Genomic DNA, 27203 nt, shown 5'->3' on the forward strand with positions numbered 1-27203 from the left:
TGTATTAAGAAAGGTTAAGAAAAGTGATGGATAAGAAGAAGCAAAATGTATAAGGAAACTAATATAACAGTAGTGGTAAATGAATACAGACAAACAAGAAGAATTGTATAAACATGAGGACTTATTTGGTTATGGATACACTATGGACAAAAATGGAAAATGAATAACAATATATAAAATGGAAGAAAATAATGCGATAAAATTAAATGTGATATAAAAAACCAGAAGAAGGAAGGAGGGAAGTCAGCTCTGGAGAGCAAGTATAAATGTAAAATGTAATACAATATGTGTATGCAGCTTATCTAATTGAAAAACTAATAAAGATTATTTGAAAAAGAAAAAAGTCAACAACTTTGACCTGCCCCCCCTGAAAAAAGGTCAACAACTTTGACTCCCCCCCCCCAAAAAAAAATGGTAGCTCACTGGCAGTATTTTTTTCTGTAAGTAGATCGCAGTCCCTTGTGAGTTGGACATCCCTGTTTGTGTTCAGGGTGAGAGAACAATGACACACAGTCATTCTCAGCAGAGCCGCCTCCTTGCAGGAGTAAGGAAGCCAAGGAGAACCAGATGCCCACAAGAGCATCTTGGATGAGATGGCTTTCAAAGAGGGTGAGACAATTGCATGGAGGAGAGGCCTATCCATGGCAGCTATCCGTGATCGCTATGCTCAGCCTCCACAGATAAAACTGTGGTGCTCGAGCGACAGCTATCCTGAGGGAAACTTCGGAGGGAGCTACTAGATGGTTCGAACCTCTAATCATTCGCTTTACCAGATAAAACTGGGTGATAAGAAAAACCCTGCCAATTATAGACCCATTAGTTTGTTAGATGTAGCCTCTAAACTATATGCCAGGCTCCTTCTTGGGAGACTGGAAGAATGAGCAGTGAAATATACTCAGAGTCGCAAAGTGATTTCATGCTCTTTATTCAGCTCATAGTAGTGAGGAGGAATGAATGAAAGTCCCCTCACAGTATCTGCTTTATATACATTATTTACACAATGGGCTGCACATGATTGGCTAATTCCGGAATTCTACTGTAAGCCAATCAGGTTGTGGATTCACTTCTATCTGGAGCAGGATTGGGTGGTTCCTGCCAACCAATCATACTGCTGCATTGTTCTAGGACCAATCAGACTGCTGCATTCTGAATCCTATTGTTCTAGGACCAATCAGACTGCTGCATTTTGGATCCTATTGTTCTAGGACCAATCAGACTGCTGCAGTTTGGATCCTATTCAGCTCAGTACATAACAGGCAGATACAAATAAGGTGATATCTGAAGTCCAGGCAGGTTTCCAAAGAGGGAAATCCACACTGGACCAGTGTTTTGTGATGAACTTTCTGCTATGTAAATACATCCATAATTTGAAGCAAAAATTATATGTCGCTTTTATCGATCTAAAGTCAGCTTTCGATACGGTCCCAAGACATGCATTGTGGCAAAAATTGGAAAAGACAAATATAGACCTCCATCTATTATTTCTCATCAAAACATTATATACTGACACATCAATACAAGTAAAGGTGGATCTGGCTGGCCATCTCACCACTAGAATTAAGACCATTACTGGAGTCAAATAGGGATGCATTTTGGCACCTTTCCTGTTTAATTTTTATATTAATGACATGGTTAAAGAACTGAAGGGCCTACAGTTTGCCCCTGTCACAATTCTCGACCAAAAACTCTTCAGTATTAATGTATGCTGATGACCTAGTACTTGTATCTAGAACCCCGGTGGGCCTGAGGCGGCTGCTTGCAAAATTAAGTTCAGCCTCCACAGTTGGAGGGAGCAATGTTTCTGAAAAGCACTTCCTGGAAGTGTTGCAGGAATTTATGTATAGGTTGGGGGGGGTTGCCCCTCCAGCAGATATCATGCACTTACAGCCCACTACCAAAATCAGCACAATCACTTTTGCGATTTGTCCCCACAAAACACTTCATCACAGTTTCTTCCTATCTATTCAAAGGGCCTTTGCTGCACGATACCAAATGTAACAATTCACTGGCTCGCAGGGAAAACTTCAAACTTCAGAAATTCATATAGACGTGTGAGCTCAGCTACTCCGCAGCCCCACTGCCTGAGTGATAATTCCTGGCATCCTGATACCTGAGTGCCAGACAGGTAGCCATCCCAGAAATAACAAACCCAGATGAAGACAAAAGGGTGTGATTAACTTGGCTGGGAAACAGGGAAATGTAAATATCTCTTTTGTTACACTTGATGAATGTTTGGTGGAGGGCAAGGAGAACCATGGGGCAGGGTCCAGGATGCTCAGATTACTGCCACCAGAGCTCCCCTTTCATGATGTAACCATGATGTATTAGTGATGTAGTTTGGGGGTGTAACATGGGGATTAGCAGCTAATAAAAGTTTGAGGGTTCTTTTGTTCGAGGCTTCCATCTTGTTCCACCTTGTGGCAGGTGTGAGTCCTGTTGTGACAGTCTTCAATAAAGACCAAGCCTACTGCCTGCTGTTTTGCTCTGGTATTCCTGACTGGTGCCCTTGTTTTTTGTCCAAGGGAGCCCTCAGATTTCTCCATTAACAGTAGCCACAGGTGGGGAGAGTGTTCCTACAACTCCCCAAGCGTGTTTCACAAGGACCCCTTCCTTCCCTCTGCCCCAGTTCCTGAGGCTTGTCACGTCTCTCCAGGGATTTGGCCAGAGCAAGTTAAATGCTGGGGAAAGGCTCCACCCTTGCAAAGAAAACAGAGACATCAGCAGGCGCCTGGCTCCCAGCCATGCTAGCACCAGTGGCACATGAGGGTGGGGGACATGGAAAGGAAGCATTCCCATAATATAGGGCACTCAATTGGCATTTCCTCCTACCTGATCTTAGAAGGTTTCCCCACTTTGCCTCCCTGCAGGCATCTCGGCTCCGTCCTAGCCAGCTTAGCTCAGAAGCAGCAGCCAAAGTCTCCTCTTTCTCTGAGCTGCTCTCTTAATTAGAAGAAACTTTGGCTGCTGCTTCTGCATCAAAGATGTGGGGAAGAGGCGCAAGGGATGGCAGCCGGGAACCACTGGGATGTTCTCTGGTCCTTCATCCTGGGAGCTGAAGCCATGGCCCTGTGAAGGAAGCAGGATATAGTATGGGTTCTCATGTGAATGGGCTCTAACTGTCCACGGGTTCCCCAATTATCGCGTTGCCACACCATGCTGCTGTGCAAACTCACAGGGCATAAAATCGCTGACGGCGCCTGAGTTTTGTAATGCTCACAGTTGTACTCTGCGTCCATCTGGGAACTATAGCACCGCACACAAACTGAGACTGGGAAGGTGGTGGAGGAGGCCCTGTGTTGTTACAGAGGTTACAGAACTTTCCTGCATGAGAGCAGAAAGAAGATGCTCTCGTCTGGAAGTGGGTGGGCCAAGCTTTCTTTGGGTGGGCAGGGGCATTGGGCATCCATTCCCCACATCTGCCAGGAGGATACCAGGTCCTTCTTCCTCCACAGGGCCATGCTTCTCCATCGCCACTTCCCAAGCTGATGGACAAGAGCAAAACTCCGTCATCTGTGGCATTCTAGTCCAGCCTTTGTGGGTTGTAAAGTCCTTCCAATTCGTTGAAGGAATCCATGCTACTCAGTGCCTTGCATGTCTTCTGGGATGTCCCGGTTGCTGTCTGAATGTGCCAGTCCCTGACAAGAGGAGAACAACATGACTGGCACATGTCAAAACTAACTAAATAAATTGGAGCAACTGATTGCTTTTGATATGCCGGCGATCAAATAATATTTCGTAATAAACATTGTTAAAAAGGGAAAAATAACAAGCAGTTTTTTTCCTTCTCTGCCTTCTCTGGCTTTGAGGTCTGCTTAAGAAGGCTGCAGCCAGCTGGTTCTCATCAGTGCCTTCTCCGCGGAGTCCTTGGAGCTGCAGGTGAAGTCACTACACCTTCTCCCGGTTCAGGTTGCTGTTCAGCAGGTGAAGCTGATTCATGCCCCATGACGCTATTCCCTGCCCCAAGATGCCCCTCCACCTGCCAGATGGGTGCTGGCTTTCGGGAAGTAAGACGGTGGAAGTGTTGGACCAACTAGGGGGAGGGGGAGTATGCACATGAGAGGCAGATTCCCAAGAGCATTCCATGAAGTCCATGTCCATGAAATTTGCCGTAGACCCCAAATCTATCATCTTCTTCTTTGGTGATCACTTGTAGCCGAGTAAGATTGTCTTCCATGAACATGGTCTTAACAGTGAGCCCATAAGTGACTGTGGAGGCCAATTCTGGATCCACACAACTTTCCACAGTGGGGACATAAGTTTCTGGGCGGGAGTTGGTCACGGTGAGGGTTTGCCAAGCATGCCTTCCTCTTAGCTTGTTTCTTCCTTTCGTCCTGAGTTCAAGCGTCTTCAAAGTCCATGGCACCTTTGGTAAAGGCTGTTACACAATTGGAGCACTCGCAGGCCAGTGTTTCTCGATTGTTGGAGTTTATACTACATTTTAAAAGATTTGCCTTGAGCAGGGGTCAGCAAACTTTTTCAGGAGGGGGCCGGTCCACTGTCCCTCAGAACTTTGGGGGGCTGGACCCACCCTCTCCCGAAAGCACCCCCTCCCAAAAGGACACCCCCCTGCACCACCACTCATGCCGCAGCTGCCAACACCACCTCGTCTTCAGCAGTGTCGTCATTGTCCTCTGCCTTGGCCAGGGATCCACGGGGCGCAGAGCCCATGCCTCTGTCCTGGGTGATGGAGGCAGCCTCCCTGCCACTGCCGCTTCCTCCCGCTCGGCTCTTGGCCATATGCGGCCGCCTCAGCAGGAAGGAAGGGGCGTCACCCAGAGGTGTCCACGGCTTTGGATTGGCTGCAGGAGGTTTGTGCGCCAGCGTCTTGGAAGTCACTGCCATGCTGGTTTAGCACAGGGACTGACCAAGTGGGCGGCAGGTTCGCGGGTCGGATTAACAAGCCTGGTGGCCCACATCCGGCCCCCGGGCCTTAGTTTGCCGACCCCTGGCCTTGAGAGAGCCTTTAAACCTCTTTTGTTTGTTTGTTTTGTTTCCATTTTTAAGTTGCTTGGGAAGATGGTAATCAGGCATAGCCCAGGTCTGCTTTCCAGGGGCTTGGAGGGGGTGGCATGAGGCATGTGGGCATTAGGAATACAAGCCAAGCCCTGGCTCCATGTCCCTCCTAAATCGAGGCAATTCCGTTTCCTGGACAGCTGGCAGAGCCCCTCTTCACTGGGCATGGGACTGCCACATGCCCTGGCCTCCGCAGGAGACTCACAGTCCCTCTCTGTGTCTCCGTTCCTTTTCAGCCACCGTCAAACAATGGCGATGATTACTGTCCTACTGATCCTATGCTGAATAGCTGCCCAGCCCAGCTTCAGGTCCCCCACCAAGTGCCCCCCCTCCAGAACCCACCGCTCTCAACCGACTCTCAACTGCCTCTCCTCTAGCATTCAAACTCCCTTTCCAAGCCTCCTCCAACCTTCCCTCACCACTAGAATTCCACTCTCTCTCTCTTTCCCCCTTCCTCCCTGCATGACATTCTAATAGAATTACCTTAATTACCCTATTACACACACTACTGTTATAGATTTAGGGGGGATCCCACTAAGAAACAATTCAAGCCCCCTGAGAGACTAAGTGGAAATGCAAGAGAACTCCTTCTCCCTTGCCTAGAGGTGTGAACAGAGATGGGGGATTTGCAAGGGGGGCAGGATAACTGGGTGTGAGGGGACAGGAAAAGAGAGGCTTTGAGTAAGGGGTGCTGAGGAGGAGGAAGAGCAGGAGAGGAGTCTGGAATCCAACTTGGGAAGGCTGGCTACCCTGCTGTAAGGCTGCAAGTCCCTCTTGCAATGATTCTGCTATAAGACCTGGACTCCCTCCGTGCAAACTGAAGGTGTAAACATGTGAATAAACCGTATTTCTTAAAGCTACGACAGTCTCTGCCACGTCTCAGTTCTCTAAAGGTGAGAGCCTGAAACCCCATGGGCTCTTGCCACCTCTTCGCTTTGGCCGAATTTCAATTTCAATTTAATCCCAAATTCGATCGGTTCCCCTACTCACGGGTTGTTGCCTTTTAGCCGAATGTTCCCAGGAAAAGGGTCAGCGCTCACCGACAGCAGCTTTGCGGCTTCACTCCACAGAAAGAGCGATCGACTCACAGCACCGCGCCAGCCCTTTCGCGCTCCGGAGCCCCTTACGGGGTTCCTTCAACGTTTCAGGGGGCGCTGATGGTGCCCGCCGAGTCCCACGGCCACAGGCTATCGCTGCCTGTGGTTTTTCAGCAAGGGTCTCCGCTTCGCCGTAGCGGACGACCTGTTTCTGCGGAGCTTCCCCTTTACAAGGCAAAGAGGACCGCCATTGTCGTTCGCGCCGCCCCCGGAATTCGGAGAGGCACCCAACTTTTGGTACAATATTTTATATACCCTGCTGCCTAAAATCATCCTGTTAGAAGCACTGGAGCTTTGCGTTTCTGGTTCCTAGGAAATCAGGGAAAGCAAGCTGCAGGTTCCTCATCCCTGTTGTAAAAAGCAGGTGTCTTCCCTCAAACGATCCTGGGAATTGTGGTTTGTTAGGAGTTCTGGGAATTGTATGTCTGTATGAGGGAAGCACTTTAAATCGTAGGATGATAGAATTGCACAGTTGGGAGGGACCCCAAGGCGGTGGCGAAGGAAGCCTCGAGGGCACCTGGGGCGGTGTGCCCAGGGGCGGGGCGAACTGACCATAGGGGCGGGGCACGATGTGCTGCACGGTGCGGCGCCCATAGAGACTAGGGGTGGGGCGTGTTGGGGCGTGCCACTCCAATAGGGACAGGCAGAGGTGGAGCTAGAGGCAGCGCACGTCCTGGGGGGGGGCACCACCCGTGGCGATGTCACTTTCCCTCAGGGATGACACCTGGGGTGGACCGCCCTCACCGCCCCCACCTTGCTCTGCCTCTGCAACCAAGGGTCATCTAGTCCAATCCCCTGCAATTCAAGAATCTCAGCTAAAGCGTCCATGGCAGATGGCCTTCCCACTTCTGCTGAAAAACCTCCAAGGAAGGAGAGTCTACCACCTTCTGAGGGATTTCTTCCCACTGTCAAACAGATCTTACTGTCAGAAAGTTCTTCCTGAAGTTGAGTTGGAATCTCCTTTCTTGTATCTTGAAGCCGTGGCTTCCGTTCCCAGCCTCTGGAGCTGGAGAAAACAAGCTTCCTCCCTCCTTCCCTGTGACGGCCCTTGAGATATTTACAGGGCTGCATGGTGTGGCTCTAATATCCATGTTCTGAGAGAGATAGCAAAACGTTTCTCTGTCCCCTTTCTTCACCCCATTCAGAACTGCAAGGGGTTGGTGCATCTGGTTCATGGGTAGGCAAATTAAGGCCCGGGGGCCAAATGCAGCCCAATCGCCTTCTCAATCTGGCCCACGGACAGTCCGGGAATTATCGTGTTTTTACATGAGTAGAATGTGTGCTTTTATTTAAAATGCATCTCTGGGTTATTTGTGGGGCATTGGAATTGGTTCGGGTTGTTTTTTTCTTCTTCAAAATATAGTCCGCCCCCCCACAAGGTCTGAGGGAGTGTGGACCAGCCCATAGCTGAAAAAGTTTGCTGACCCCTGATCTGGTTGGTAAAAAGATGGTCAGAGTTTGGAGCCCAGCCAGGGCTGGCTGTGGGCAAGATCCTGGCATTGCCAGGGGTTTGACTACATGACCTTTGGGATCCCTTCCAACTCTACCATGCTATGATTCTATCAAGCAGCTAAGGAAGGGGCCAGGGAGCAAGATGCAGAACACGGAGAGGCCCAACCACATACCACAACAGGACACTCTGACCTGACCCACAGTGGCCTCATCCCAGCACACTTTGGACCCCCCCCCCCCCGATTTTATTTTTCTTAATTCAGCTGCCTGACAAACCAACAGCCTGGCCCCAGTTTGCCAGCTGATGTCACAAAGTGCAAGCAAGCCCTATATTGCCCTGCAATGCCTGTCAGATGATGGTGAGAGACTTACTGAGACAAATCATGATGAGAAAGAACTGTGAAGGTAGGAGGAGCTCCGATGCCCAGAGAAGAGGAGTGGCTGCTGCTGCTTCTTCTTCTTCTTCTTCATTATTATTATTATTATTATTATTATTATTATTATTATTATTATCACCTGTAAGTGGTGCATGTGGCTTGGCTCCCTGGCTTGACTCAGTGGCGTAGCGTGGGTTGTCAGCACCCGGGGCAAGGCAAGTAATTTGCGCCCCCTAACCCGTGGATTTGCGCCCCCTAACCCTAACCCCCAGATGTTGCGCCCAGTGCGGCCGGCCCCCCCTGCACCCCCCACGCTACGCCACTGGCTTGACTTGTCCGCAGCTGTTGAGAAACTTGGCAGGTCCTCAGCTGTGGTCCCCGGACGATATTTTCTGTTGTCAATATCTGGTTGGTGACAAGGTTGAACCATATGGCCTTTCCATGCCTCTATTCTCTTAACTCTAAGGCTGTGTAGACATCACACCTTGAAGTCACGAGTCGTTCCATTAAATGTCAAACTACTTTCCTAAATATGTTCTAGATCATTTTCAAGAGAATTTCCCAAAGTTTCACGATCTTGCCACTGTGTGGGATGGGTTTGAACAGGAAGGAGAGTATATGTTAATTGAAATGTATCCCTCCACATACCCACAAATGTGAGCTGAACATGGTTTTAAAAACCCCTCCTTGACAGCAAAACTAAAAGCTTAGGGATTAGGCTGCAAAACCTTGTTTTGAGCAAGTCCAGCTATGAAGTCAGCTGCCTTCTGTGATGGAAAGGTTTGTTGAGTCACTGTTTTTTCCCCTTCCAGCAAACAGTTACCTAGCAACAGCTTCTGATTGGCCAGAGTTCCAAGGGAGGCAGTTGGAGTGGAGTGAGAAACTGTGAGAGATTCATTTGGTCCATAGCTGTCAACTTTTCCCTTTTCTTGCGAGGAATCCTATTCAGAATAAGGGAATTTCCCTTAAAAAAGGGAAAAAGTTGACGGCTATGATTTGGTCTGTGAGGGGAATTCTGTCAGGAGAGTTCGTTCTGTCAGGGAAGTTCCTGGGGAAAAACTGGGAAAATGGGGGACGACTGTATTTCCCCCAATTTTTCTGGGTTTTTTCCAGGCCTTCCCATCTCTAGTCAGACAGATGGTATAGCTGAGCAGCGCCGATGTCTCTCAGTATATACTCTAAGGTTCTGAATCACAGATCACTGTTAAAATAGACAAGACACAGTCCCACATGGTATTTTACAGGGAAAAGGGTCCTCAGAGGGAATACTCTGACAGGAAAGGGCAGTAGTGATTCCAAGGCCAAGGAGGATTTGGCGGTCTGCAAGGAAACAGTCCAGCTGAAATCCTAAGTTCCTGAAGTGTGTGTGGAGAAGTCTGATCTATGAAAGTTGTGTAAAAGAAAGGAACCTTAAGCCTGAACAGCATATAGCATATATCTTGAGACATTGCAGTGGTACCTTGGGTTACATATGCTTCAGGTTACATACGCTTCAGGTTACAGACTCTGCTAACCCAGAAATAGTACCTCGGGTTAAGAACTTTGCTTCAGGATGAGAACAGAAATTGTGCTCCGGCGACGCGGCAGCAGCAGGAGGCCCCATTAGCTAAAGTGGTGCTTCAGGTTAAGTACAGTTTCAGGTTAAGAACAGACCTCCAGAACGAATTAAATACTTAACCCGAGGTACCACTGTATACGTTCATAATAAGCAACAGCAGTGTTTGTTACATTTCTGTGGAAGAAGAAGAACACAAAACTCCTGGTTTTGTTGTTGTCATTTAGTCGTGTCCGACTCTTTGTGACCCCATGGGCTCATGTCTTCCACTGCCTCCTGCAGTTTGGTCAAATAAAGTTTGCTTGCAAAAAGCTTTCGCCAAACTTTTCGCAAAAGAAAAACCCACCGTGGCTCGTGATTCATTCTCCATTGAAAGATTTCACCTGAGGGAAAGGGAAACAGATAGAAGTTGTGGTATGTTAATTCCATGGGGAATCCATTCCCCACATGTGCCAGGAGGTTGTGGTGCCAACCTGAGCGAAATAGGGCTGGGCTGGAGTGGGGGAGCAGGTCCGTCTAGCCCCAACCCCTTGGGGGCACCTTCCGTGCCAGGGGTCAGGCCGTCGTGTGCCCAGGCAGGAGCAGCAAGCATTGACAACTAGTGGCGATGTGGGCATGGGCAGAATGGCAGAGGTGCTTGTTCTGCCCCCCTCCTTCCCTTGGCCAGCTGGCCAAGCACCCTCAGCAGCAGTCAGGCTGTCTCCACAGTAGTCACGGTTTTTGCCAAAATTCTGACATCCTCCCATTCACTCTAAAACTGTGCCAAACACCTGCAAATTGCCCCCTGCAACGCTTGGTGATGCAAACTCTGTGTTTCCAAGTAGGCCAAAAATGAGCTCTTGGCGACCTTACCCACGGGTCACAGTTTTCGCTAAAATTCCTAGGTCTTCCTATTCACTAAAAAACAGTGCCAAACACCTGCAAATTGCCCCCTACAACGTTTCGCGGTGCAAATGCCGCGTTTCCAGGTACGCCAAAAAATGAGCCCTCAACGCAGTGTGAATAACACCCTGTAATGTTGTTTTTGAAACAATTCACTTGCAAAACAAGTTCAGCCCTGTTTTCCTGCAATTCTGTGAGAAATCATTAACTTCCTCAAGGCTTTGCCTTTTAGCTCTCCTATCGGAAAGAAAGCCAAGTCACCATTTCGGACGGTGTGGATTATGTTTTTTGAGGAACAGCAGAGGATTTCCTCTGGGTGGCACCAAACGCACAGAGAGGCAAAGAGGAATACTTTTGCCACCGTTAAGTGGCAATCGCACATTACAATAGCATCACACATTGTTGTCAGAGGCAGTATGCCTGTATAGAATTTTACAGATCACTCGGGAAGACAGGCGAACTAATGCCAGTGTACTGGAAGAAGCAAAGTTCACCAGTGTCAAAGCAGTGATTTTTCAACATCAACTTTTTTGGACTGAATAAAAAAATTCCTTCCAGTAGCACCTTAAAGACCAACTAAGTTAGTTCTTGGTATGAGCTTTCGTGTGCATGCACACTTCTTCAGATTTTCAGTTTTTTGGACTGGTTATGTTGTGCAGATGTCTGATTATCATCTTCCAAAGCAACTACTCTATTCCGAACTTAAAAACGGAAAGCATAATGATGGTAGTCAACAAAAGAGCTTTAAAGACGCTCTCAAGGCAAATCTTTAAAAATGTAGTATAAACACCAACAACTGGGAAACACTGGCCTGCGAGAGTTCCAGTTGGAAAACAGCCATTACCAAAGGTGTCATGGGCTTTGAAGATGCTTGAACTCAGGACGAAAGGGAGAAACACGCTAAGAGGAAGGGATGATTGGCAAACCCTCACCATAATCAACTCCCACCCGGACACCAATGTCCCCACTGTGGAAGGATGTGTGGGTCCAGAATTGGCTTCCACAGTCACTTACGGACTCACTGTTAAGACTGTGTTAATGGAAGACAATCTTACTCAGCTACGAGGGATTGCCAAAGAAGAAGATATACCTTAACTAGTAGCTGGCAATTGCAAATGGAGAGTGCTGTTGCTTACAGGTCACCTTGACAGGCCTCCTCTGACCTTATCAAGAAGGACAGTTCTTCTTGTTCTTTGTGGGGTGGTTTTGGCATGTTGAGCTTGCCATTGTACTGGCTTTTTCTGCCGTAAACAATGGAACAGGAAGGAGGAAGCTTTCTCTGCGATGTAAATTGCAATAATCTGTTGACCTTGGCTCCCTAATAAGAGTACAGTGGTACCTCGGGTTAAGAACTTAATTCGTTCCGGAGGCCTGTTCTTAACCTGAAACTGTTCTTAACCTGAAGCACCACTTTAGCTAATGGGGCCTCCTGCTGCTGCCGTGCCACCGGAGCATGATTTCTGTTCTCATCCTGAAGCAAAGTTCTTAACCCGAGGTACTATTTCTGGGTTAGCGGCGTCTGTAACCTGAAGTGTCTGTAACTTGAAGCGTATGTAACCCAGGGTACCACTTTATCAGTCTTGGGGGCAGAATATCTGAGGTTCAAATTCCCAGCATCTCTAGGTAGGGCTGGGAGAGACTATTAACAACATGGCCACGGACTGAAATCTGGGAGTCGTTGCCAGTCAGTATAGACAATACAGTGGTACCACGGTTCTCAAATGCCTTGGTTCCCAAATGCTGAAAACCCGGAAGTGTTCTGGTTTGCGAATGTTTTTCGGAAACGAAACGTCCGATGCGGCTGTCAGCTATTGTTTCTGGGGCGCCTGCACCAATCAGAAGCTGAGCCTTGGTTTTCGAACATTTTGGAAATCAAACAGACTTCCGGAACAGATTAAGTTTGGCGCTGTCATTACTGGCCTTGCTGTGGAGGAACCCAAACATCTGTGCACTAGTGGCCAAAATTGTGGAAACCATTCGGGGGCAAAGTGTATTTCTGAGGTTTGATGGCTCATAACACCTGATTGGCTCTCCAAACACTCAGGCTCATTGGCTACACTCAAATGAAGGAAAGCTTACCGCATATCAACCTAAGCAAGTTGTGCTTCCTTTTTCTGGTTATTTGGCTATAACTTTTCATAGAATACAGATAATTCAACAAACGTTGTTGCATTCCATTCTCCATTAAATTATCTTTCCATTGATATATAATATTATGGTATTACTAAAAAAATAAAAGTGGTGTTATGAGCCATCAAGCTTCAGAAATACACTTTCCCCAAAAGTTTCCCACAATTGTGGCCACTAGTGTACGTACACACACTGCACTCTATGATTAAGCACAGGGCCTCACCTGTCCTTTGAATGAAATATAGAAATACTGTACGTAGATTGAAAACAGCAGTTTATGTATTTTTCGCTCTATAAGATGCACCAGACCACAAGACCCACCTGGTTTTTGGAGGAGGAAAACAAGAAAAAAAATATTCTGAATCTCAGAAGCCAGAACAGCAAGAGGGATTGCTACGCATGAAAGCAGCAATCCCTCTTGCTGTTCTGGCCTCTGGGATAGCTGCGCACCCTGCATTCGCTCCATAAGATGCACACACATTTCCTCTTACTTTTTAGGAGGGAAAAAGTGAGTCTTATAGAGCAAAAAATACTGTAACTCTCATTGCACAAATGCACACATACCACTGAGATAAAGAAACAGGGCTTATACTTCCAAGCAACGGTACAATACCTTTGGAATGCCCTCCGTATGGAGGTATGTCTGGCACTGACTCTACAACTGTTTCGGTGCCAGGTCAAAACTTAACTCTATTTGCCCAGGCACTTTAAAGTCTGCTCTTGGCTAGGCAAGCAAAAAAATAAAATAAAAATCATCACTTATCTATTCATCTGCACTCCAAAGTGAGCCCAGAGTTCACAAAAGAGTAATAAGAATAACTCAGACGTGGGCAGTATAATAATCAATTTAATAAATCCACAGTAAAGCAACACATTTGTTTCATTAAACAAATATATAGTATATAATTACAATTAAAAAAAACTCCAAGTACAGTACAGATCTACCAAACCCCCCGTTTCTAATTAGGTGTACTGTAAACCCCCAGTTTAATGAAATATCCATTATGAATATCCATTTGTGTGCAAAAATACCTGACTTCCGAAAAGGTCATAAAGAAGGGATACACAAAAAGTTTCACAAACTGAGATATGGCTTTGCGTTTCTATTGTCGTGTATCAAAACAACAGGGTCCCAAATATGCCAGTTCTTCATTTCGATATCATTTAGTGCAGCTTGCTCATTCTAATACTGAAATTTCGTCTTGGGGTTGAGCAAAAGGGGGGAAAGTTGGCTAGGCCCAAGCGACATAAAATCCAGCAAACGGGCATATTTTTATCCATCAGTGTACCATCTCCTAAGATACTTGGAGAGAGTTTGCTCTTCAAGGAATCGCTTGCTCTCTAGATCTTGTTGAACTCCAGATTCCATCAGTTTTAGCCAATTGTCAATGGGCACTAGAGTCCAATCAAATCTGAAGTCATCCTTCCTTTGAAAGCATTTGAATAATAATTTAAAGTTAAATAACTATGCATATTGCTTTCATGAAGTGTTAATTTTAAAAGTCACCCTTCATGAGAAGATATTGGTCCTTAAAAACAATAACAAGTATCTCTTCTGTGAAGGAAAAAAAAAACAGATTTCAAACTATTATGCTCCAAACAGCGAAATAGTTATCCAATTAGTCAAAACATGCTGGCAATTGTTAACGTTGATACTTATTTCTGTTGTTTGTTGGGATTGAGTGGGCTTATTTTCTTTTTTTGGCTTCTTTAGCCCTATTTACGGGCGATACAAAAACTACGGTGGAAAATAAAATGTGGCAAGCTAAGCTTTAAAATATTGATTGCTTCGAATTTCAGAGTTGAAGATCAAACCTTTCCAAGAAATTATACCATGTATTTGTTACACCGCAATCTTATTCACACCGATAGTTCTGTTTAGATGTAAAGAATCGGAGGTCAAATCCCTGGCATTTTTAAAATATAAATTTCTACCCCACTAATTCTCATGGTATCTGGCTTTGGATTAGCTATGCTCCAGAAGAAACATCTCTTGTCTTGCAGTTCTTTCTCCTGGTTTCACCTTCTCTATACTCAAAAAGTTTTAGGAAGAATCCAGCAATAATTTGGTGCCTGGAAAAGAGTTCTGAAGGCCTGCAATTCAACACAGGTCAAAAAAATGGAACATTTTACTTTTAGACTGCTAGGAGAAGAACGACAACCAAAAAAAAAATGGACAGTGGGTGTCCTTCTGTTTGACTAAAAGGCAGTACAGTTCACCAAATCACTAACATTTCACTGGCACACGTTAGCATATATTACCATGCAAAATCGATATTTATCGGGAGGAAATGTAAAGGTGAAATGGAAACCATATGTTCACAATTGTAAGTTTCGGGGGCTGCAGTGTATCTGAGGCCTTCGTTCTCTTTATTTCCTGAATGTCTACAACTTTCACCAACCCAGTGCCCTCCAGATGGACCACAATTCTGTGCTGGCTGGGGATGATGGCAGCTGTACAACACCTGCAGGGCACAGAGTTGGTGCAGGCTATTCTACAGTACATCTACTGATTGGATCTCTGCTTTAAATGTGGTTTCTATAAGCCCCCCCCCCCTCTCTTGCAAGAGGCAAATCAATCACAAAAAGTCCCCTACAACATATTTATTCACTAGAATTAAGGTTCATGCTTAACCAAACAGCCTCTTGAAGCAGGTTAAAATGTTAGATATCCAAGATGATCGATAAAAATAGTCTCAAAGTAAATTATATATATTTGAAAAGAAATTTAAATATGCTTTTTCTATGGTAAAAGTCCTACGCCGAAAGATACGAGAGAGAACTATTCCTTACAAACGTAGTGGGTCCAGCCCCAAAGTCTTCAGATAAACAACCGATAGCTTGTCCCAGGAAAAGACCTTTTCTGGTTTGGATCGTAGGTTAAAGCTAAAATTTCCAGGACTGGTTACTGCAAAAGCTATACTTCTCAATATGTATTCAAGTTTGAATGAAGAGAGACAACTTACAAAAAAATGTTCTGCTATACCTGCAGCATTGTTTTTTGTTTTAGGCAAGGTAGTAAAAAAAACCATAGCCGTTGGAGAGAGATAAAATACGGTGTAACCAGTTCAGGGATCATTAACCTTTTTGATCACAGACATGATCAACCTTGGCAACTCTTTTTAAACTCAAGTAGTTAATTCTTGGCGCCCTTTAGGAAAGCAGGCAAGCACTGTTGGAAGTTAACAAATGGCAACGAGGAAGTGTGCTCTACGAGGTATCCGCCAACCGCAACGTGATCTGTAAACAATTTGTTGGATATGTATAGATATTGGCATGAAAACCCTGGCCGAAAGGAACGGCAGAGAGAGAAAGTTACAACTCGTTTTCCCGGAAAGGGAAATTCTGACCCCGTTCCAAACCCTTCTTGTTGCAAGAGGATTGCCAATACTAGTCCAGCCCCAAGGGATTCCGTTCCGTTTGCAAATCTTGCATTTATTGCTTCGTGGTCTTTTGGCTGCAAAGGTTAAGAAGAATAAGGCAGCAAGCCCTCCCAAAAAGAAAAATAGCATGGAAAAATTAGGCACTGGAATTCTGGCAGCTTGCGCACGGTTTGTTCTCTTCTCGCCTGTAACTCTGAAGCTGGATTGAACATTGATAGACTCCGAATGTGCTCAGCAACAACCGCCGGGCCTTCGACTGGATTTCCTCCCACTTTGATGAACTGCCAGGAACTGGAAAGCAAGGAAGACACAGTAAGTACCACCAAAACATGGGCAGAGCGATCGTATCGGTGGGTTGGAGGGGGGAGGAAAATGGCAGATATCTCCAAAGCACTTCTGGGCAGGGGGCTGTGGGAAGAGAGGCTACTTTCAAACCACACATCTAAAGCACTGGGATGCCACTTTCAAGAGTGACGGCTTCCCCCAAATAATTATGGGAGCTATAATGTGCTGAGAGGGAAATTGTAGCTCTGCCAGGGGAATAATGGTCAATTGTCAAGGATGATGGCAACTGAAGTGCAGCAACATTTAAATGACCCCAGATTCCCATCCCTGATCTAGAAACAGAACACAGGGAAAAATAAATTAATTTATGGTTAAAGGTAAAGGTAAAGGGACCCCTGACCATTAGGTCCAGTCGCGGACGACTCTGGGGTTGTGATGGGGTTGTGATGCTCATCTCGCTTTATTGGCCGAGGGAGCCGACGTACAGTTCCGGGTCATATGGGCATAAACGCTGTTTACCTTCCCACCGGAGTGGTACCTATTTATCTTCTTCACTTTGACGTGCTTTCGAACTGCTAGGTTGGCAGGAGCAGGGACTGAACAACGGGAGCTCACACCGTCGCAGGGATTCAAACCGCCGACCTTCTGATCGGCAAGTCCTAGGCTCTGTGGTTTAACCCACAGCACCACCCGCATCCCTTAATTTATGGTTAACAAACCACAATTATGAAAAAAAACACCAAAAAATAATTTATTGATTGAATTTAATCACATGATTCTGCTTCATTAACACAACCGTTAGCTCTGACTGCTTCCCAGTTTTACCTAATTGCAAGTGGACTATGGCAATGGTTTTTCCTGCAGTCAACGACCAAATATTCAGGCTTTCCACTGAAAACACATCTTCAATTTTCATTAGCTCCTCTTTAATGCGATCCACATTCAAATGCCTTGGAACTCCTACAAAGGAGGACATGAGTTTTAGATGTTTAGAATTATTATTGATTATTATGTGATACCATTATATTAAACTTAAGCAGAGTATTTAAAAAAGGATAAAAAGCAGCCATTTAGTCACATTGTGATAGTGCCTCAAGGGAAAACACTCGTGTAAACATTTTCATCTTCTGCATTTCTAGGAACTGAAATGTTATCATAAAAAAATTCCTTCCAGTAGCACCTTAAAGACCAACTAAGTTAGTTCTTGGTATGAGCTTTCGTGTGCATAGCTGAGATGAGCCTGTTGACGACTGTATCAAATGCCATCAAATGCCAACAGTGTCCTTCAGCTCTCTATATTGGACAAACAGGCCAAACCTTACGCCAAACAATAAACAGACATAAATCAGACATCAAGAATCACAAAACAGAGAAACCAGTAGGAGAACACTTCAATCTCCCAGGACATTCTATACAAGATCTCAAAGTAGCTGTTTTACTACAAAGGAATTTCAGAAATAGACTGGAAAGAGAAGCTGCTGAATTGCAACTCATTACCAGACTTAAAACCATGGAGAGACCTGGTCTGAACAGAGACATTGGATTCTTATCTCATTATACATGACTAAGCCATTTTTCACCTTCTCACCCCTTGCCTTTTCCTGTAAGACCTATTGCAGTCGTTAAGAGTCGTCAACAGGCTCATCTCAGCTATCTGCCAATCTCCCATTCCCACCACCCTTCTGAGTAATACCCCTCCCCACCTTCTCACTATATAGAAGGATCTGGCAACTTCTGTTTCAGTGTATCTGAAGAAGTGTGCATGCACACGAAAGCTCATACCAAGAACTAACTTAGTTGGTCTTTAAGGTGCTACTGGAAGGAATTTTTTTTATTTTGACTATGGCAGACCAACACGGCTACCTATCTGTAACTGAAATGTTATCAGTCACTTTGAAGTGATAACATTTATTCGGAAATAGTAGTGCACTGGTTCTTAACAATTTTGGGGAACCATTGACAAATTGGCCCAGTTTTCACTTAGCACTGAAGAAGCCACAGGTGCCCCTTCCATCCAGTGGCATAGTTGCAACAAAGAGATGGGCAGTGCCGCTTGGCACATTTTAACATCATATTCAAAAACTAAACTGTGGCTAATCTTAACTAAAGTTTGTTGAAGCAAGGCTCCTTCTAAAATAATGTTATAAAGCCCTGGAAGCTGTCCCAACTAAAGAAGAATGGAAAGTTAAGCTGACAAAATATGCGCAGCTTGCAGACTTAACATATAGAACAAGAAGAACATACCGTATTGGCCTGAATATAAGCCTCATTTTATTTTATTTTCCAAATTTCTACCGTGAAAAGTTAAAGTGCGGCTTAAATTCGTGACAAAAACTGGCTTTTATGATGTCGCTGCTGAAACAGACATACGGTAAAACGGAAAGAACGGGTGTGAGTGCCTATGGAATTTTAAAGGTGCGTCTTATATTCGGGCCAATACGGTATGTTTAGAGAAGATTAGGAAAAGTTTATTGAATATATGGGGGGAAATTGTGTACACTTGAAAACACGGGCAGCATTGAGATAAATTCAACAGTGTAAATAAGTTTTGATGGATGCAAAAATGGAATACTGAATGGTATGGTTTTTGTAACATAACCAGAGATTTGTGATATGCAAAATGAACCATGGAAAGAGAAGAAGGGAAGTCATTGATACTTTAAGGATGTTTAAATGAGTATTCTAAATTGTAAAACAGAAAAATTAATTAAAAATATTTTTTCAAAAAGGCTCTGGGAATTTGTTAAGTGTTCACCTTTTGTTTACAGGTATATTGCCTTGTTGAAACACTTATCAGGATGTGATTTCAATAGCATGATATGGTGATTTATCACACAGCCCTACACCTGAGTAAACACAAGAAGGAAAATCTAGAATTGGGTTGAGATTGCAAAAGACCTGCATGAAGCTGTTAACATAAGATGAAAACAATTCATGGCAGCTGGCTAGGAATTTGATGGATGAGTTCTTGTTAATCTGCAGTATAAAAGGGAATCAACATTCAGTAAAGAAGAATGGGAGAGCCATTTGCATCATTTGGAACTGCCTTATTAGGGTTATCCGTCGACAACAGCTAGCACAGCTTCTGACACTGTTGGCTGATAACTGGTAACTTGTGGAATCTCCCAGAAAAACATGTGTTTCAGTTGACAGCATAATAGAAAGTTAAAGTCCTCTGGGTGAAGTACAACCAGTGCTATTTTTCTAGAAAAAGAGGTGCCAGAACTCACCCTGAACACCTCCCTCATTCTCTGAAATCGCTTTTATTTCATTTTACAAAAACCAAGTTATAACAATACGAAATACATATTCATATACAGTGGTGCCTCGCAAGATGAAAAGAATCCGTTCTGTGATTCTCTTCGTCTAGCGGTTTTTTTGTCTTGCGAAGCAAGCCCATTGACGGATTAGCGCTATTAGCGTCTTATAGCGGCTTATCGGCTTATCGGATCAGCTGATAAGCAGCTTAGCGGCTTAGAAAAGGGGGGGGGGAACCCGCAGGAACTCGCAAGACATTTTCGTCTTGCGAAGCAAGCCCATAGGAGATTCGTTTTGCGAAGCACCTCCAAAACGGAAAACTCTTTCATCTAGCGAGTTTTCCGTCTTGCGAGGCATTCGTCTTGCGGGGCACCACTGTACAGTGGTACCTCGGGTTACGAACTTAATTCGTTTCAGAGGTCCGTTCTTAACCCGCAATCGTTCTTAACCTGAGGTGCGCTTTCGCTAATGGGGCCTCCCGCTGCTGCCACACCACCGGTGCACTTTTTCCATTCTCATCCTGGGGCAAAGTTCGCAACCCGAGGTAACTACTTCCAGGTTAGGTTCCAGGTTAGAGTTTGTAACCCAAAGTGTTTGTAACCCAAAGTGTTTGTAACCCGAGGTACCACTGTATAGAGATTTCTCTGAATCTCAAGACTTCCCACCATCCCCTCCCTGGGTCCTATTGTCAACATTTTCAACTGCATATTATTTTATAATCTATATTTTGTATCTGTCCATATTGTCCATATTATTTGTTACATTACAAGTGTTATTAAAATCCTGCTAATGTTTTCATCTGCTTACAGCGGTTTCCTAAATAAATTATAATTCCCCCCCCCCCATTCTTTCTTGAAGTTTTTGTCTTCTGGGTTCCTGTGCTTTCCAGTCAATTTTGCTATTTTGGCACAATCCAACAGCTTAGTTTGCCATTCCTCTCTGGTAGGGAGTCTTTCTTCTTTCCACACCTCCCTCATTCTCTTAGCATGGCAATGGCAACCACCTGAGAGGTGCCAGAACTGAGTTTCACTGAGTTCTGGCTTGGGGGGGGGGGGGAGCCCTGAGCACGACTGAAATGATCAACGAAGATTTTGAGTAAATCTCAGATGCCCGGCTGAGATTCAGTGCCAAATCACCACGTAAGACAACCACATACAGTGAAATGCATAAATCTTTCAAAACTATTGATCAAGATTTTGAAAGTTATTTAGAAAATCAAAGTACTGTATTTGTCGCTCTATAGGACACACCCGACCATAGGACGCACCTTGTTTTAGAGGGGAGAAGAAGGGAAAAAAATTCTCCCCCTCTCTGCTCAGCGCCCCTTCAGCGAAGCAGCAGGAGAAACGGAGCCCCTTCCATTTCTCCTCCCGCTTGGCTGAAGGGGCGCTGCGCAGCTCTCCCTCTCTGCTGAAGCCAGGAGAGTCTTGCTCTCCCTGCTTCAGCAAAAGGAACCCGAAGCCTGCGAAGTGCAGCGGGAACCTCCCGCTGCGCTCCGGAGGCTTCAGGCGACTATCCCTGAAGCCTGGAGAGCGAGAGGGGTTGTTGCGCACTGACCCCTCTTGCTCTCCAGGCTTCAGCGAAAGCAACACAAAGCCTCCAGAGCGCGGAGGGAGCGCTCCCTCTGCGGTTCGGAGGCTTCGCGTTGCTACCGCTGAAGCCAAGGAGCCTGCATTTGCTCTATAGGACGCACACACATTTCACCTTAATTTTTAGAGGGGGGAAATGCATCCTATAGAGCGAAAAATACGGTAAGTAGTACAGCCATTGCTGCTTCCACTTGCTCATTGCTTCTATCTGCTCTTGAAAGGGCACCTCAAATATAGGAGTTCGATCAGTCATTACCTTCAAGTACAATTATTCCGGTGTCCCGGATGATCCGAAATGTTGTGAAAGCCACCAGGACTGAGAATACATATGTACATATAGGGTCCGCAATCTTGTATTCTGGCTGAAACAAAGGAGGTTAAAGCCTGGTAAGATTACATCTGCATAAATAACTATAATATAATAATTTTTAATTTATATCCCACCCATCTGGCTGGGTTTCCACAGCCACTCTGGGCGGCTTACAACATATAAAACACAACAAAACATCAAACATTTAAAAACTAATATCCAATACAAGCGACAAACAAACCAATAAATCAATAAAAAAACACAATAGTTTATAGTTATACCCAAACTAAAATAACCGTCAACCCCAACTAAACATTTAACCAACACCAACCCAACAAAAATGAAACGGAGGAACCAAAGTTAGAACCGTTTAAAACTTTTTAGTCAGTTGTGTTGTTCCAGCAATGTCCCAGGGCCCTCGCAGGAGCCTTTTAGCTATTCAGGATGAGTCTGGGCCCTCCTCCCCAGGCCAGGTGGAAATGGGCCTTGCAGCAGGGAGCAGATTAAGATAGCTTAATCTATTATTATTATTTATTTTTCAAATAAATAAATAAATAAATCTGTATACTGCCCTTCATCTCATTCTCTCATATATATATATATATATATGCAGGTTTTGGTGTCTTCGGGTGTCTTCCCGTGTAAGAGTTGGGGTGTCTAGGCGACGTTTCGACGAGGTCTCACTCGTCATCTTCAGGCTGGTGCTTTCGGCTTCTTGTTACTGGAACAGAGCAGGATCTCAGTGTTTGAGTTCCTATAAATACTGTTGAGGGGGTGTGGTGTATAGCCTCCAACGTTCTGGGCAGAGAGGAAGTTCCCAGGTTAGTGTGCCTTTTCTTCTTTTGTTCCTTAATTACTTGAGGGATATCTTGAGTGATTTCTTGAGTGATATTCTGAGTACCACTTAGGTGGGTCATTAGGTGTGGATTAGTTGCTAAAGCTTTCGTGTCTTGACCTCTTGAGCTTGTGAAGAGTTTTTCTGAGAAGATGGCTGTACTGCACTTAGTTGTGCTCTGGCTTGGCTTCGTGTGTAGGGGCGAGCTGTGGTTTTGTGCCCTGTGCCAGCCAGATCTGTGTAGGGATTGCAGGGGGGTGCAGCATCCGGAGGTGCCACTATGGTTTGGTTACTGGATGGTGTCTGTAATTTATCTGTGGAGAGGGTCTGGGTTTGGGTCTGGTGTGGTTGATTGGTGATGGCGTTCTGTGTGCCTCTGGTTCTGGTGTCGGTTTTTGTGGGGAGGGCTAATTTCCAGATGTCTGGCAGGCGGGACGTGTCGTCACGCTTGTTCATGTTGTGAGGGTGTTTCTCTATCTCGATGGCTTCCATGATTATTCTCTTGTGGTGATGTTCCTTGCTCTTTAACATGGAACATCACCAGATAATCCACACCTAATGACCCACCTAAGTGGTACTCAGAATATCACTCAAGAAATCACTCAAGATATCCCTCAAGTAATTAAGGAACAAAAGAAGAAAAGGCACACTAACCTGGGAACTTCCTCTCTGCCCAGAACGTTGGAGGCTATACACCACACCCCCTCAACAGTATTTATAGGAACTCAAACACTGAGATCCTGCTCTGTTCCAGTAACAAGAAGCCGAAAGCACCAGCCTGAAGATGACGAGTGAGACCTCGTCGAAACGTCGCCTAGACACCCCAACTCTTACACGGGAAGACACCCGAAGACACCAAAACCTGCATTCCTGTACCCGTGAAAATCTACGAAAGCAAATATATATATATATATATATATATATATATATATATATATATATATATATATATAATAATGAATATATATATGTGTGTGTACAGTGCTGCCTTGCAAGACGAAAAGAATCCGTTCCGTGATTCTCTTCGTCTAGCGGTTTTTTCGTCTTGCGAAGCAAGCCCATTGACGGATTAGAGGATTAGCGCTATTAGCGGCTTTTAGTGGCTTATCAGCTTATCGGATCAGCTGATAAGCGGCTTAGCGGCTTAGAAAAGGGGGGGGAGGAAAAAAAACCCCGCAGGAACTCGCAAGACATTTTCGTCTTGCGAAGCAAGCCCATAGGAGATTCGTTTTGCGAAGCACCTCCAAAACGGAAAACTCTTTCGTCTAGCGAGTTTTCCGTCTTGCGAGGCATTCGTCTTGCGGGGCACCACTGTATGTGTGTGTATGTGTGTGTGTGTGTGTGTGTATAATATATATATAAATTTTCTATATAGAGATAAGAGAGAGAGAATCTTTTTGATTAAGTGGCTTACAACTGTTTCTAAATAACATTTTAAAAATCTACGCTGGTTTTAAAATATAAATATGTATCGAGTACTACAATGCATAGAAAGGTAGGTTGACAATGATTCTACACATCAATTGTTTTGAGCATTCACAGGCTTCTCTTGGAAGAAGCTCCGCTGAACTGGCCCAAAAGAAAAAAAGGCCCTGCCTCTCATCACTGCAGATGACATTCCCTGCGGTTCCCAAACAAAAAGGAGAGCTTTCCTTGCCTATTTCAGTAAGCAGGTGTGGGGCAAAGCATTTTTCAGCTAGGCAAACTCCCATCAGAGGATTGCACCCAGAGGACATACATCATGCTAAGCCAAGAAAACGTAGCGGGGGGGGGGGCAGGCGCTCAGCTCAGTTGGTTAGAGCGTGGTGCTGGTGACGCCAAGGTTGCAGGTTCGATTCCATTGCAGGGGGTTGAATTAGCTGATCCGTGGGGTGCCTTTCCAACTCTACAATTCTATGATTCTATATACAGAATCTGATATTTCGTGTGCCGCTAGGCTGATTTAAGCAAGGCAAGCTGTCCAAATTTTCCATCTCCCATAGTTACAGGGAACAAGGCAGAGGGCCTTCTTGGTGGTGGCACCCGCCCTATGGAACGCCTTCCCATCAGATGCCAAGGAAATAAACAACTATCTGATTTTTAGAAGACATCTGAAGGCAGCCCTGTTTCGGGAAGTTTTTAATGTTTGATGTTTTGTCGTGTTTTTAGTATTCTCTTGGGAACTGCCCAAAGTATATGGGGAAACCCAGCAAGATGGGTGGAGTATAAATATATTATTAGTAGTAAAGGTAAAGGACCTCTGACCATTAGGTCCAGTCGTGGCCGACTCCAGGGTTGTGGCGCTCATCTCGCTTTATTGGACGAGGTTGTCGGCATACAGCTTCCGGGTCATGTGGCCAGCATGTTGAAGCCGCTTCTGGCAAACCAGAGCAGCGCACGGAAACGCCGTTTACCTTCCCTCCGGAGCAGTACCTATTTATCTACTTGCACTTTGACGTGCTTTCGAACTGCTAGGTTGGCAGGAGCTGGGACCGAACAATGGGCACTCACCCCGTTGCGGGGATTCGAACCGCCGACCTTCTGATCGGCAAGTCCTAGGCTCTGTGGTTTAACCCACAGCGCCACCCGCGTCCCTATATTATTATTATTATTATTATTATTATTATTATTATTATTATTGACACACTCCCCCTCCCCACTGCTAAAAATTAAATATGTAAGAGCATGCCACTGAAATGCGTCACCTGTATACCCCCAGCACCTAGCCCCCTGATCCTAATTTGTCCAACTCTGTAGTTCCTGGAAGCGCTTGAAGCTCCACAATAATTTCCCCGCTGAGCTAAGCAGAACTACAGTTCTGCATGCAAATCCCTGCACGCTGGGAAAAAAAGTTAAGAGCACATATAGGTTCCTGTGGAGTTCAAGCGCTGGCCAGCCCAAGGTGAGAAATGTCTTTGCAAGTCTAAAGAAAAGCCCTACCTTGAAACGAATGATGTATGCAGCTACAAGAACGCCTATGCTTTGCACCAGGTCTCCCAGGGCATGCACAAAGGCGGCTCTCACTGCCAGGCTGCCGTGCCCGTGCCCAGGAGTTGCGGCAGAAGAGGAACTGGAGGGAGGAACAGGGGCAGGGGAATGCGAATGGGAGTGCAGGTGGCCAGACTGGTTCAGCAGAAAGCCCATGCTGAAAGGAAAGCAGAAGGAAAGAGGTTGAGAACAAAACAGAGATAAGGTAGAAGACCCAACCCCAGATGTTAGCACATTTCATCCTTTTCATAAGCATGAAGAGAGCAAACCACAAATGCAAGCTGCTAGGACAGTGGTACCTTGGGTTAACGCTTCAGGTTACAAACGCTTCAGGTTACGGACTCCACTAACCTGGAAGTAGTACCTCGGGTTAAGAACTTTACCTCAGGATGAGAACAGAAATTGCGCGGCGGCAGCGGGAGGCCCCATTAGCTAAAGTGGTACCTCAGGTTAAGAACGGTTTCAGGTTAAGAACGGATCTCCAGAACAAATTAAGTTCTTAACCAGAGCGCCTGGAAACGCCGTTTACCTTCCCGCCACAGGGGTCCCTATTTATTTACTTGCGCTGGTGTGCTTTCGAACTGCTAGGTTGGCAGAAGCTGGGATAGAGCAACATGAGCTCATTCCATCGCGGGGATTCGAACCACCAACCTTCCGATCGGCAAGCCCAAGGGCAGGCATTGGCAAACTTGGCCCTCCAGATGTTTTGGGACTACAACTCCCCTCATCCCTAGCTAACAGGCCCAGTGGTCAGGAATGATGCGAGTTGTAGTCCCAAAACATCTGGAGGGCCGAGTTTGCCTATGCCTGCCCAAGAGGCTCAGTGGTTTAGACCACAGGGCTACCTGCATCCCCCCCATGTAGCTAGAATTAAATGTACAGCTGATGATGGTCTACCGTGCTTTTTACTGCTAGGCCACCGTAAACAGAGGGAAAGAACACACATAACATATATTGAAAAGTGATTAAACTCTAGTAGACCAAAAACAATATACAGCAGAACCTCAGTTGTCGAAGGTAATCTGTTCCAGAAGACAGTTTGACTTCTGAAACGTTTGACAACTGAGGCGCAATTGCTGGTCGGCAAAATCCATTGAAAAAATGGAGAAATGCGCCTCAGAAGTCAGTCGACTTCCAAGGCGTGTTTGAAAACGGAAGCATTCATAGGCACCCCATCACAGGGATTCGAACCATCGGCCTTCTGATTGGCAAGCCCAAGAGGCTCAGTGGTTTCGACCACAGCGCCACCCGCAGTCAGTAAGGTAGCACAGAAAGGGAACCGTTGTTCTCCTGGCTTACCAACAAAGCTGGTTGCGAGTGGTCAGTAAGAAGGGAGAGGTGTGACACACTTGACTCTTGATAAAAGCCAACAAGTGACCGGATTGTGAAGCCAGGAGAGCAACGGTGGTCACACTCGCGCTGCCTCATTGGCCGGCAGATCAAATCATCCCACCAAGAGAAAGGCTCGTCCTCTTCCTGCTTTTGCACTGATCCTATACTTCCAGTACCAGGAATTCTAAGTGTCCAGGTACATGGGGATGCTAAACCCTCGAAGCTGGCAATCGCATCCACTGCAGTGGTGAAATTAGGAGACTTCGCTAAAAATGAAAGGTAGAGGGAAAGCAGGCAAGAGCCAGAATACAAAATAAACCAGAGCACAGCGGCTCCCAAAAGAGGACTAAGAAGAATCCACAGAATCTCCTGGACTTCCCTCCTGCCCTTTTACATCTCATGTCCAAAGTTCACCATGATATGATAGCCATGTTCAAATATATAAAAGGATGTCACATAGAGGAGGGAGAAAGGTTGTTTTCTGCTGCTCCAGAGAAGCGGACACGGAGCAATGGATCCAAACTATAAGAAAGAAGATTCCACCTAAACATTAGGAAGAACTTCCTGACAGTAAGAGCTGTTCGACAGTGGAATTTGCTGCCAAGGAGTGTGGTGGAGTCTCCTACTTTGGAGGTCTTTAAGCAGAGGCTTGACAACCATATGTCAGGAGTGCTCTGATGGTGTTTCCTGCTTGGCAGGGGGTTGGACTCGATGGCCCTTGTGGTCTCTTCCAACTCT

The 27203-nt window shown here is 45.6% G+C and overlaps 1 protein-coding gene and 1 long non-coding RNA gene across 6 annotated transcripts in view; both read right to left on the bottom strand.

Moving 5' to 3' along the window:
* Positions 1-2626: 2626 nt before the first annotated feature.
* On the bottom strand, positions 2627-8117 carry LOC310693414. Of its 2 annotated transcripts, none has more exons than XR_014519151.1 (2): positions 8079-8117; positions 2627-3066 (listed from the first exon to the last, which is right to left on the bottom strand). It is a non-coding gene; the product is annotated as an uncharacterized lncRNA (long non-coding RNA). The 2 variants fall into 2 exon arrangements; XR_014519152.1 differs by lacking the exon at positions 8079-8117 and adding an exon at positions 3174-4560.
* Positions 8118-13335: 5218 nt separating this feature from the next.
* SLC30A4 (solute carrier family 30 member 4) overlaps positions 13336-27203 on the bottom strand; it is a 29099-nt gene continuing 15231 nt past the window's right edge. For 3 of the 4 annotated variants that reach the window (XM_083475357.1, XM_083475359.1, XM_083475358.1), the window contains exons 5-8: positions 25086-25290; positions 21278-21383; positions 17000-17134; positions 13336-16180 (exon numbers count right to left, since the gene is read on the bottom strand). In XM_083475357.1, the coding sequence (XP_083331483.1) occupies positions 16026-16180; positions 17000-17134; positions 21278-21383; positions 25086-25290 (601 nt within the window). In that variant the 3' untranslated portion in view covers positions 13336-16025. The remainder of the gene's footprint in view (positions 16181-16999; positions 17135-21277; positions 21384-25085; positions 25291-27203) is intronic. The other variant, XR_014519139.1, reaches the window with a different exon arrangement.

Source organism: Podarcis liolepis, assembly GCF_965112155.1.
Source record: "Podarcis liolepis genome assembly, chromosome: 14".
Lineage (NCBI taxonomy): Eukaryota > Metazoa > Chordata > Lepidosauria > Squamata > Lacertidae > Podarcis > Podarcis liolepis.